The sequence below is a fragment of the Heptranchias perlo genome, unplaced genomic scaffold (genome assembly GCF_035084215.1).
Source record: "Heptranchias perlo isolate sHepPer1 unplaced genomic scaffold, sHepPer1.hap1 HAP1_SCAFFOLD_117, whole genome shotgun sequence".
Taxonomy (NCBI): domain Eukaryota; kingdom Metazoa; phylum Chordata; class Chondrichthyes; order Hexanchiformes; family Hexanchidae; genus Heptranchias; species Heptranchias perlo.
The window spans coordinates 1,699,234-1,714,373 of record NW_027138396.1 but is presented as its reverse complement, the minus strand read 5'-3'; the positions used below and the strand labels follow the sequence as shown (position 1 = coordinate 1,714,373).

The 15,140-nt window shown below is 43.0% G+C and overlaps 1 protein-coding gene across 1 annotated transcript in view; it reads right to left on the bottom strand.

Annotated features, from left to right (window-relative positions):
• Window positions 1–1,693: 1,693 nt before the first annotated feature.
• Window positions 1,694–15,140, bottom strand: part of LOC137307999 (mucin-6-like) — a gene marked incomplete at its 3' end in the record, with an annotated part of 353,656 nt that continues 340,209 nt past the window's right edge. Inside the window, exon 14 of the mRNA XM_067976969.1 lies at window positions 1,694–1,826. Within this exon, the coding sequence (XP_067833070.1) occupies window positions 1,694–1,826 (133 nt within the window). The remainder of the gene's footprint in view (window positions 1,827–15,140) is intronic.

Genomic DNA, 15,140 nt, shown 5'->3' with positions numbered 1-15,140 from the left:
TACTAGGATGCTACCGGGACTTGATGGTTTGACTTACAGGGAGAGGTTAGACAGACTGGGACTTTATTCCCTGGAGAGTAGGAGGTTAAGGGGTGATCTTATAGAAGTCTATAAAATAATGAGGGGCATAGATAAGGTCGATAGTCAAAATCTTTTCCCAAAGGTAGGGGAGTCTATAACGAGGGGGCACAGATTTAAGGTGAGAGGGGAGAGATACAAAAGGATCCAGAGGGGCAATTTTTTCACTCAAAGGGTGGTGAGTGTCTGGAACGAGCTGCCAGAGGCAGTAGTAGAGGCGGGTACAATTTTGTCTTTTAAAAAGCATTTGGACAGTTACATGGGGAAGATGGGTATCGAGGGATATGGGCCAAGTGCAGGCAATTGGGACTAGCTTAGTGGTATAAACTGGGCGACATGGACATGTTGGGCCGAAGGGCCTGTTTCCATGTTGTAACTTCTATGATTCTATGATTCTATGATTCACTTTTCGCTTGTCATTTGTCGCCTTTTCATCCCCCCAGCCTTGGAAAAGTCTCTTAATGGACTGAAATGCCTTTTGTGCTTTTACAAAGGCTGACAGAATTTTAGACACTCCTCTTGTGTCACTCCCCTTGAATATTTAAAATTCCTTTTAATTTCACTTGCCTGAAATTTCCCATTCTCTGAACTTGGACAAATCGGGACCTGGAGCTATGCATAATTATGATAATGAGTTGAACACATAAAATTCAGAGTAAATCGAAAACTTCAATGTCAGTCTATCTGAAACCCATTCCTCATCCTTCGGGTACAAACTGAACCCATACTGGAAAATCTGGGTTGTTGTGTGTTTGTTGGATGAGCTCTGATAATGTCCAGTCTTCTGCCAATGCCACCTTGTAGTGAACTACTGGAAGGTGCAGGAGAGTGCCTTGAACTGACTCCACGTCGCTCGTGTTTGACAAAGTGACTGGGCTCCACTGTGTGGCCCCGAAATGCCTTTCTCCACCGCTGGAAGAGCAGCAGGGCAAGATGACTCTTCAGGATATGGGGGATGTGTCATTTTAATCATCGGGGCCAGGCAACAGGTGCCCGTCCTGACTGCCTGAGGGTGGGGAGGGGCGGTGGGGGAGGAAGCTAGATGCCCTTAACAGCCTCATTAAAATGTCAATTTTTCAAACATTTTCCGTAAAAGGAATAGGGAGCTTTCATTTTAAGGTCATTGGACTCCTCGGGGATTGATTACCTTCGGTGAGAAATTTTGTTGGGGCATTTCCTCGGCGTAGATCTCAGCAGGCGTGGCTTTTGTTGGGCCTAACAAGGGTGTCATGGGATGAAGTCCCAGGGTAGCCCAAGAATGCCCCCAAACATGTTCCAAAGTTGGCTGCAGATGAGGGCGGACACAAGTGTCCCCATTGATCTGAATTTGCAACACACCAGTTCTGAGGCGGAAACTAGATCCATCCAGGTTCCATCCCAAATTCCTGGCACCTCTGCCTGTCGCAAGTCATCATTTCCACCCTCCCAAATCAGGAATTTTGGCCTCTGTGTCCGTATCTCTGACAACAGCCTATATCACCACACCTTCCAATGAATCCAATTAACCCTTTAACCTTGAACAATGGTCGTCCTATGGAATGAATGAACACTCATCTCTCAACCAGTTTTGGAAAGCTAAGGTTGGTCATAGTTTTTCTCTTAAATCCATACGTACTGCAGACTTTCACGTGACTCATCCAGCCTGTCAACCGTATCCCCCGGGCTTTACACGCGAGAACATATGAGTGAAGGGCGGAGCACATATACTCTTGAATATTTTCATAGTTGCATATTTCATATTGACACCGCTGAAAATGAAAACATATCGTGAGTGTCACAGGAAGTTTCAGAAGAATCTGATTCTTCAACATCCCTACAATTGGCAATTTACAAACTGAAATTAAACCAGCAAACTAATATGTGGGTCAAAAATACACTGGGCTGATATCCTGGCTTAAATGCTGGGATGTGTCTGTGAGCGAACTCTTCTCCTGACCTCACCTGAGTATGGGAGGTCAGGGAGAGGTCATCCATATACAGAATTGCTGGCAGTGTACCATTAAGAGTGCATCTCGGGCGTCCAGCCAGCATCTCCAGACACAGAAGCCTTGTGGTCAGAGTCTATCGGCCCTCTTGTAAAGTGGGCTGAACTCTTACATTTGGCAGCCTGAGTCCCAGGCAAGGCCACTTTGCCTTCTTTCTCTTGCTGGATCCCAGACCAGCAACGAAGAAACTTCTTGCCTGGCTGGACGTGCGTTGGGCAGGATCTCCCTTGGGCAGGATCTCCCTTGGGCTGGACACTCCCTTGGGCTGGACACTCCCTTGGGCAGGACACTCCCTTGGGCTGGACACTCCCTTGGGCTGGACACTCCCTTGGGCAGGACACTCCCTTGGGCTGGACACTCCCTTGGGCTGGACACTCCCTTGGGCAGGACACTCCCTTGGGCTGGACACTCCCTTGGGCTGGACACTCCCTTGGGCAGGACACTCCCATGGGTAGCACCCTCCCTGAGGCAAGGCTCTCCCTTGGGCAGGACTCTCCCTTGGGCATGTCCTCTCTGATATATGTGACCTTGTTTGGATTGGGCAAAGATTCCACCCAAACAAGACCCCATGGAAACTAGTGGAGAAGGCTGACCAAGGTGGGTCCCAGCCTAGTTCCTGGGCTTACCACAGGATTTATGGCGGGAGTGCATTCGGACAGTCGTGGGCCATGATTTCTGCTATTAAAGGTACTCTCTCTGCTATAATGGTCAGGGGATGCTCTGTAATCAACTGCAATGGTCTTTTAAGATTTTTAACTGCATTAATTTTACAAACATGAAATTCTTTAAAAGATCAACCTATAATATAATGGTTGAAGACAATCTGAGAAACATGACATTGGTTACATTTTAAGTAAAATAATCTATTGCTGTTACAAAGAATTTCATTTTGTTAATTATAAACCTGTTTTTTTTTTATTCGTTCATGGGATGTGGGCGTCGCTGGCGAGGCCGGCATTTATTGTCCATCCCTAATTGCCCTTGAGAAGGTGGTGGTGAGCCGCCTTCTTGAACCGCTGCAGTCCGTGTGGTGACGGTTCTCCCACAGTGCTGTTAGGAAGGGAGTTCCAGGATTTTGACCCAGTGATGATGAAGGAACGGCGATATATTTCCAAGACAGGATGGTGTGTGACTTGGAGGGGAACGTGCAGGTGGTGTTGTTCCCATGTGCCTGCTGCCCTTGTCCTTCCAGGTGGTAGAGGTCGCGGGTTTGGGAGGTGCTGTCGAAGAAGCCTTGGCGAGTTGCTGCAGTGCATCCTGTGGATGGTGCACACTGCAGCCACAGTGTGCCGGTGGTGAAGGAAGTGAATGTTTAGGGTGGTGGATGGGGTGCCAATCAAGTGGGCTGCTTTGTCCTGGATGACGTCGAGCTTCTTGAGTGTTGTTGGAGCTGCATTCATCCAAGCAAGTGGAGAGGATTCCATCACACTCCTGACTTGTGCCTTGTCGATGGTGGAAAGGCTTTGGGGAGTCAGGAGGTGAATCACTCGCCACAGAATACCCAGCCTCTGATCTGCTCTTGTAGCCACAGTATTTATATGGCTGTCCAGATAAGTTTCTGGTCAATGGTGACCCCCAGGATGTTGATGGTGGGGGACTCGGCGATGGTAATGCCGTTGAATGTCAAGGGGAGGTGGTTAGACTCTCTCTTGTTGGAGATGGTCATTGCCTGGCATTTGTCTGGCACGAATGTTACTTGCCACTGATCAGCCCAAGCCTGGATTTTGTCCAGGTCTTGCTGCATGCGGGCTCGGACTGCTTCATTATTTGAGGGGTTGCGAATGGAACTGAACACTGTGCAATCATCAGCGAACATTCCCATTTCTGACCTTATGATGGAGGGAAGGTCATTGATGAAGCAGCTGAAGATGGTTGGGCCGAGGACATTGCCCTGAGGAACTCCTGCAGCAATATCCTGGGGCTGAGATGATTGGCCTCCAACAACCACTACCATCTTCCTTTGTGCTAGGTATGACTCCAGCCACTGGAGAGTTTTCCCCCTGATTCCCATTGACTTCAATTTTACTAGGGCTCCTTGGTGCCACACTCGGTCAAATGCTGCCTTGATGTCAAGGGCAGTCACTCTCACCTCACCTCTGGAATTCAGCTCTTTTGTCCATGTTTGGACCAAGGCTGTAATGTGGTCTGGAGCCGAGTGGTCCTGGCGGAACCCAAACTGAGCATTGGTGAGCAGTTATTGGTGAGTAAGTGCCGCTTGATAGCACTGTTGAATACACCTTCCATCACTTTGCTGATGATTGAGAGTAAACTGATAGGGCGGTAATTTGCCGGATTGGATTTGTCCTGTTTTTTGTGGACAGGACATACCTGGGCAATTTTCCACATTGTCGGGTAGATGCCAGTGTTGTAGCTGTACTGGAACAGCTTGGCTAGAGGTGCAGCTAGTTCTGGAGCACAAGTCTTCAGCACTACAACTGGGATGTTGTCGGGGCCCATAGCATTTGCTGTATCCAGTGCACTCAGCCGTTTCTTGATATCACGTGGAGTGAATCGAATTGGCTGAAGACTGGCTTCTGTGATGGTGGGGATATCGGGAGGAGGCCGAGATGGATCATCCACTTGGCACTTCTGGCTGAAGATGGTTCCAAAGGCTTCAGGCTTGTCTTTTGCACTCACGTGCTGGACTCTGCCAACATTGAGGATAGGGATGTTTGCAGAGCCTCCTCCTCCCGCTAGTTGTTTAATTGTCCACCACCATTCATGACTGGATGTGGCAGGACTGCAGATGTTTGATCTGATCCGTTGGTTGTGGAATCGCTTAGCTCTGTCTATAGCATGTTGCTTCCGCTGTTTAGCATGCATGTAGTCCTGAGTTGTAGCTTCACCAGGTTGGCACCTCATTTTTAGGTACGCCTGGTGCTGCTCCTGGCATACTCTTCTACACTCCTCATTGAACCAGGGTTGATCCCCTGGCTTGTTGGTAATGGTAGAGTGAGGAATATGCTGGGCCATGAGGTTACAGATTGTGCTGGAATACAATTCTGCTGCTGCTGATGGCCCACAGCACCTCATGGATGCCCAGTTTTGAGCTGCTAGATCTGTTCTGAATCTATCCCATTTAGCACGGTGGCAGTGCCACACAACACGTTGGATGGTATCCAATTAATAACCTGTTAGGAATGTCGAGAAGCAATTGGCAGAAAGTCGAGTCAGTATCCAGAAAGGGGCGGGGGTAATGAATTAGCTCCTTCTGCTTTATCAGGGAAAACTTGAACACAATTGAGTGAAACTGACTGTTCCCAGGGTGGTGAGATTTCAATGGTAACTATGGTGGACTTTAGTCAGCAAGGGAGAGTGGTCGCTCACTGACCAGTTAACTAGTTCGGGCACGGAACCGTCAAAAGGTCATTTACGCACTGAGATGGTTTGGAGAAAAGTAACAAAGATAATTCTGTGATTTAAAACCCTAAATTCGCCTACTGAACTTAATTTGTTTCCCCAAAGATCACAACATTGAGAGAGGACAAGTTTCAGGTCTTCAAAAACACTGAGCAGCATGGATGATCCCAGGGATGGGGAACTCGAGTTTTGCAGAGCAATTTGAGATACTGGGACTATTTTCACTGAAGCAGGGAAGGCGAAGAGGAGGTTTTTAAAATGATGATGGGTCTTGATAGGATGAATCGGGATAGACTATTTCCTCTGGCTGGAGAATCAGTGATGAATGGTCATCAATTTAAAATTGTTATCAAGGAAGTGAGGGAGAGGTGAGGAGAAATGTCTTCATATTGAGGGTTGTTGGATCACAGAATGCTTTGCCACAGGGAGTGGTTTAAGCATCACTTAAGGGAAAATTGGATAAGTATTTGAAGTTGAGGAAGATACAGGGTTATGGGGAGACAGCAGGGGAGGGGGTTCAGCTTTGTATTCCTTCAGCAAAGAGCCAGCACAGACATGAGGGTCTGAATGGCCTCCTTCTGTTCTATGGTTCTATATAGGTGCATGTAAATACAATGAAGATGCAAGATAATTATTTAATTTAAATTATAAAAGTAGAGGTGAAGGACACAATTACAAATTGAGCCAGCTGTAGAGAGACTGGAGTGTAAGACATGTCCAACAGACTCCCAAAGGAAGTAACTAATGCAAAGGTTAGTGAAAGGTTCTGAGGTGAAGCAGAGAGGGCGATAAGTGAACACCGTATTGAACGCGATGGCTCCTTCCATGTTGCAGCCACAGGACTGATGTCTGTGAACGAAGACAGATTGTACAGTGGAATTGGTGTTCTGGAGTTTCACCAAATTACCCAAAAGGATCAGGGAGAAACATCACAGGGAGAGCCTCACCCCCTTGAAAGTTTTCCCTATGTTTCACCTGCCTCAGCGGAGCCCTTGACAGGAAACATTGTGCAATCTTTGTGGAAGGATGTGGCTCAACGGGCCAGATAACTTGATCTGTCCATACTTTCACATATTCCAGTGCCTGACCAAGTTTGAAGAGCAGACGGGACAGATGAGGTGCCTGATTCTATTTCGAGGCAATGACTTGTAGGAGGAGGATAACCAGAACTGGCAAAATTAATGGGATCAACTCTATCCGATCCACATTCTGACCTTTCCTTTTTTTTTCTCTTTCTTCACTCTTCTGAATTTCATTTCGTGTTGCTGTCAACGGGTATGAAGGGAATGCTGGAGAAGGTGGATTATTTGAACCCACACACAGTTTAATGCGGTGGAACGTGTAGCAGCACTTTCTAAAAACAGTGAAAGGAGTTTGGCCCGAAACGTTAAAATGCCAAATAGAGGAAAAAAAACATCTGGGGGTTCCGATACCGACACATTTAAAGGTGTGAGTGCAGGTTAAAAAAAGGGAAAGAGAAATCTGGGTTCATGCATAAAAGGTGAGACAATATTAGTCACAGTACCAGTCAATAATTATACAGATCACATACAGACAGAACTGGAATCACAATCTCTAATTATACACACCACACACAGACAGAATGGGAATCACAATCTCTAATTATACACACCACACACAGACAGAATTGGAATCACAATCTTTAATTATACACACCACACACAGACAGAACTGGAATCACAATCTCTAATTATACACACCACACACAGACAGAACGGGAATCACAATCTCTAATTATACACACCACACACAGACAGAATTGGAATCACAATCTTTAATTATACACACCACACACAGACAGAACGGGAATCACAATCTCTAATTACACACACCACACACAGACAGAACGGGAATCACAATCTCTAATTATACACACCACACACAGACAGAATCGGAATCACAATCTCTAATTATACACACCACACACACAGACAGAACGGGAATCACAATCTCTAATTATACACACCGCACACAGACAGAACGGGAATCACAATCTCTAATTGTACACACCACAAACAGACAGAACGGGAATCACAATCTCTAATTATACACACCATACACAGACAGAACGGGAATCACAATGTCTAATTATACACACCACACACAAACAGAACAGGAATCACAATCTCTAATTATACACACCACACACAGACAGAATTGGAATCACAATCTCTAATTATACACACCACACACAGACAGAATTGGAATCACAATCTCTAATTATACACACCACACACACAGACAGAACGGGAATCACAATCTCTAATTATACACACCGCACACAGACAGAACGGGAATCACAATCTCTAATTGTACACACCACAAACAGACAGAACGGGAATCACAATCTCTAATTATACACACCACACACAGACAGAACGGGAATCACAATCTCTAATTGTACACACCACACACAGACAGAACGGGAATCACAATCTCTAATTATACACACCACACACAGACAGAACTGGAATCACAATCTCTAATTATACACACCACACACACAGACAGAACTGGAATCACAATCTCAAATTGTACACACCACACACAGACAGAACGGGAATCACAATCTCTAATTGTACACACCACACACAGACAGAATAGAATCACAATCTCTAATTATACACACCACACACAGACAGAACTGGAATCACAATCTCTAATTGTACACACCACACACAGACAAAACTGGAATCACAATCTCTAATTAAACACACCACACACAGACAGAACTGGAATCACAATCTCTAATTATACACACCACACACAGACAGAACGGGAATCACAATCTCTAATTATACACACCACACACAGACAGAACGGGAATCACAATCTCTAATTATACACACCACACACAGACAGAACGGGAATCACAATCTCTAATTGTACACACCACACACAGACAGAATAGAATCACAATCTCCAATTATACACACCACACACAGACAAAACTGGAATCACAATCTCTAATTATACACACCACACACAGACAGAACTGGAATCACAATCTCTAATAATACACACCGCACACAGACAGAACGGGAATCACAATCTCTAATTATACACACCACACACAGACAGAACTGGAATCACAATCTCTAATTATACACACCACACACAGACAGAACTGGAATCACAATCTCTAATTATACACACCACACACAGACAGAACGGGAATCACAATCTCTAATTATACACACCACACACAGACAGAACTGGAATCACAATCTCTAATTATACACACCACACACACAGACAGAACTGGAATCACAATCTCTAATTGTACACACCACACACAGACAGAACGGGAATCACAATCTCTAATTGTACACACCACACACAGACAGAATAGAATCACAATCTCTAATTATACACACCACACACAGACAAAACTGGAATCACAATCTCTAATTATACACACCACACACAGACAGAACGGGAATCACAATCTCTAATTATACACACCACACACAGACAGAACGGGAATCACAATCTCTAATTATACACACCACACACAGACAGAACGGGAATCACAATCTCTAATTATACACACCACACACAGACAGAACGGGAATCACAATCTCTAATTATACACACCACACACAGACAGAACTGGAATCACAATCTCTAATTATACACACCACACACAGACAGAACGGGAATCACAATCTCTAATTATACACACCACACACAGACAGAACTGGAATCACAATCTCTAATTATACACACCACACACACAGACAGAACTGGAATCACAATCTCTAATTATACACACCACACACAGACAGAACGGGAATCACAATCTCTAATTATACACACCACAGACAGACAGAACGGGAATCACAATCTCTAATTATACACATCACACACAGACAGAACGGGAATCACAATCTCTAATTATACACCACAAACAGACAGAACTGGAATCACAATCTCTAATTATACACACCACACAAAGACAGAACGGGAATCACAATCTCTAATTATACACACCACACACAGACAGAACGGGAATCACAATCTCTAATTATACACACCACACACAGACAGAACGGGAATCACAATCTCTAATTATACACACCACACACAGACAGAACTGGAATCACAATCTCTAATTATACACACCACACACAGACAGAACTGGAATCACAATCTCTAATTATACACACCACACACAGACAGAATTGGAATCACAATCTCCAATTATACACACCACACACAGACAGAACGGGAATCACAATCTCTAATTATACACACCGCACACAGACAGAACGGGAATCACAATCTCTAATTGTACACACCACACACAGACAGAACGGGAATCACAATCTCTAATTATAAACATCACACACAGACAGAACTGGAATCACAATCTCTAATTATACACACCACACACAGACAGAACTGGAATCACAATCTCTAATTATACACACCACACACACACAGACAGAACTGGAATCACAATCTCGAATTGTACACACCACACACAGACAGAACGGGAATCACAATCTCTAATTGTACACACACCACACACAGACAGAACTGGAATCACAATCTCTAATTATACACACCACACACAGACAGAACGGGAATCACAATCTCTAATTATACACACCACACACAGACAGAACTGGAATCACAATCTCTAATTATACACACCACACACACAGACAGAACTGGAATCACAATCTCTAATTATACACACCACACACAGACAGAACGGGAATCACAATCTCTAATTATACACACGACACACAGACAGAACGGGAATCACAATCTCAATTATACACATCACACACAGACAGAACGGGAATCACAATCTCTAATTATACACCACAAACAGACAGAACTGGAATCAGAATCTCTAATTATACACACCACACAAAGACAGAACGGGAATCACAATCTCTAATTATACACACCACACACAGACAGAACGGGAATCACAATCTCTAATTGTACACACCACACACAGACAGAACGGGAATCACAATCTCTAATTATACACACCACACACAGACAGAACGGGAATCACAATCTCTAATTGTACACACCACACAAAGACAGAACTGGAATCACAATTTCTAATTATACACACCACACACAGACAGAACGGGAATCACAATCTCTAATTATACACACCAAACACAGACAGAATAGAATCACAATCTTTAATTATACACACCACACACAGACAGAACTGGAATCACAATCTCTAATTATACACACCACACACAGACAGAACGGGAATCACAATCTCTAATTATACACACCACACACAGACAGAACGGGAATCACAATCACTAATTATACACACCACACAGACAGGAAGGGAATCACAATCTCTAATTATACACACCACACACAGACAGAACGGGAATCACAATCTCTAATTATACACATCACACACAGACAGAACGGGAATCACAATCTCTAATTATACACATCACACACACAGACAGAACGGGAATCACAATCTCTAATTATACACACCTCACACAGACAGAACTGGAATCACAATCTCTAATTATACACATTACACACACAGACAGAACGGGAATCACAATCACTAATTATACACACCACACACAGACAGAACGGGAATCACAATCTCTAATTATACACATCACACACAGACAGAACGGGAATCACAATCTCTAATTATAAACACCACACACAGACAGAACAGGAATCACAATCTCTAATTATACACACCACACATAGACAGAACGGGAATCACAATCACTAATTATACACACCACACACAGACAGAACAGAATCACAATCTCTAAATATACAGACCACACACAGACAGAACTGGAATCACAATCTCTAATTATACACACCACACACAGACAGAACAGAATCGCAATCTCTAATTATACACACCACACACAGACAGAACTTGAATCACAATCTCTAATTATACACACCACACACAGACAAAACGGGAATCACAATCTCTAATTAAACACAACACACACAGACAGAACGGGAATCACAATCTCTAATTATACACAACACACACAGACAGAACGGGAATCACAATCTCTAATTATACACAACACACACAGACAGAACTGGAATCACAATCTCTAATTATACACAACACACACAGACAGAACGGGAATCACAATCTCTAATTATACACAACACACACAGACAGAACTGGAATCACAATCTCTAATTATACACAACACACACAGACAGAACTGGAATCACAATCTCTAATTAAACACAACACACACAGACAGAACGGGAATCACAATCTCTAATTATACACAACACACACAGACAGAACGGGAATCACAATCTCTAATTATACACAACACACACAGACAGAACGGGAATCACAATCTCTAATTATACACAACACACACAGACAGAACTGGAATCACAATCTCTAATTACACACAGCACACACAGACAGAACAGAATCACAATCTCTAATTACACACACCACACACAGACAGAACTGGAATCACAATCTCTAATTATACACAACACACACAGACAGAACTGGAATCACAATCTCTAATTACACACAGCACACACAGACAGAACAGAATCACAATCTCTAATTACACACACCACAAACAGACAGAACTGGAATCACAATCTCTAATTATACACACCACACACAGACAGAACGGGAATCACAATCTCTAATTATACACACCACACAAAGACAAAACGGGAATCACAATCTCTAATTGTACACAACACACACAGACAAAACGGGAATCACAATCTCTGATGATACACACCACACACAGACAAAACTGGAATCACAATCTCTAATTATACACACCACACACAGACAGAACGGGAATCACAATCTCCAATTATACACACCACACACTGACAGAACGGGAATCACAATCTCTAATTATACACACCACACACAGACAGAACGGGAATCACAATCTCTAATTATACACACAACAGACAGACAGAACGGGAATCACAATCTCTTATTATACAGATCACACACAGACAAAACTGGAATCACAATCTCTAATTATACACACCACACACAGACAGAACGGGAATCACAATCTCTAATTATACACACCACACACACAGACAGAACTGGAATCACAATCTATAATGATACACACCACACACAGACAGAACGGGAATCACAATCTCTAATTATACACACCACACACAGACAGAACGGGAATGACAATCTCTAATTATACACACCACACACAGACAGAACTGGAATCACAATCTCTAATTATACACACCACACACACAGACAGAACGGGAATCACAATCTCTAATTGTACACACCACACACAGAGAGAACTGGAATCACAATCTCTAATTATACACACCACACACAGACAGAACGGGAATCACAATCTCCAATTATACACACCACACACTGACAGAACGGGAATCACAATCTCTAATTATACACACCACACACAGACAGAACGGGAATCACAATCTCTAATTATACACACAACAGACAGACAGAACGGGAATCACAATCTCTTATTATACAGATCACACACAGACAAAACTGGAATCACAATCTCTAATTATACACACCACACACAGACAGAACGGGAATCACAATCTCTAATGATACACACCACACACACAGACAGAACTGGAATCACAATCTATAATGATACACACCACACACAGACAGAACGGGAATCACAATCTCTAATTATACACACCACACACAGACAGAACGGGAATCACAATCTCTAATTATACACACCACACACAGACAGAACTGGAATCACAATCTCTAATTATACACACCACACACACAGACAGAACGGGAATCACAATCTCTAATTGTACACACCACACACAGAGAGAACTGGAATCACAATCTCTAATGATACACACCACACACACATACAGAACGGGAATCACAATCTCTAATTATACACACCACACACAGACAGAACGGGAATCACAATCTCTAATTATACACACCACACACAGACAGAACGGGAATCACAATCTCTCACTATACAGATCACACACAGACAGAACTGGAATCACAATCTCGAATTTTTCACACCACACACAGACAGAACGGGAATCACAATCTCTCATTAAACACACCTCACACAGACAGAACTGGAATCACAATCTCTAATTATACACATCACACACAGACAGAACGGGAATCACAATCTCTAATTATACACACCACACACAGACAGAACGGGAATCACAATCTCTAATTATACACACCACACACAGACAAAACTGGAATCACAATCTCTAATGATACACACCACACACAGACAGAACTGGAATCACAATCTCTAATTATACACACCACACACAGACAGAACTGGAATTACAATCACTAATTAAACACACCACACACAGACAGAAGTGGAATCACAATCTCCAATTATACACACCACACACAGACAGAACTGGAATCACAATCTCTAATTATACACATCACACACAGACAGAACGGGAATCACAATCTCTAATTATACACACCACACACAGACAGAACGGGAATCACAATCTCTAATTATACACTCCACACACAGACAGAACGGGAATCACAATCTCTAATTATACACACCACACACAGACAAAACTGGAATCACAATCTCTAATGATACACACCACACACAGACAGAACTGGAATCACAATCTCTAATTATACACACCACACACAGACAGAACTGGAATTACAATCACTAATTAAACACACCACACACAGACAGAAGTGGAATCACAATCTCTAATGATACACACCACACACAGACAGAACTGGAATCACAATCTCTAATTGTACACACCACACACAGACAGAACTGGAATTACAATCACTAATTAAACACACCACACACAGACAGAAGTGGAATCACAATCTCGAATTATACACACCACACACAAACAGAACTGGAAACACAATCTCTAATTATACACATCACACACACAGACAGAACGGGAATCACAATCTCTAATTATACACACCACACACAGACAGAACGGGAATCACAATCTCTAATTGTACACACCACACACAGACAGAACTGGAATCACAATCTCTAATTATACACACCACACACAGACAGAACGGGAATCACAATCTCTAATTATACACATTACACACAGACAGAACTGGAATCACAATCTCGAATTATACACACCACACACAGACAGAACGGGAATCACAATCTCTAATTATACACTCCACACACAGACAGAACGGGAATCACAATCTCTAATTATACAAACCACACACAGACAGAACTGGAATCACAATCTCTAATTGTACAAACCACACACAGACAGAACTGGAATCACAATCTCCAATTATACACACCACACACAGACAGAACGGGAATCACAATCTCTAATTATACACACCACACACACAGACAGAACTGGAATCACAATCTCTAATTATACACACCACACACAGACAGAACTGGAATCACAATCTCTAATTATACACACCACACACAGACAGAACTGGAATCACAATCTCTAATTATACACACCACACACAGACAGAACTGGAATCACAATCTCTAATTATACACACCACACACAGACAGAACTGGAATCACAATCTCTAATTATACACACCACACACAGACAGAACTGGAATCACAATCTCTAATTATACACATCACACACTGACAGAACGGGAATCACTATCTCTAATTACACACACCACACACAGAC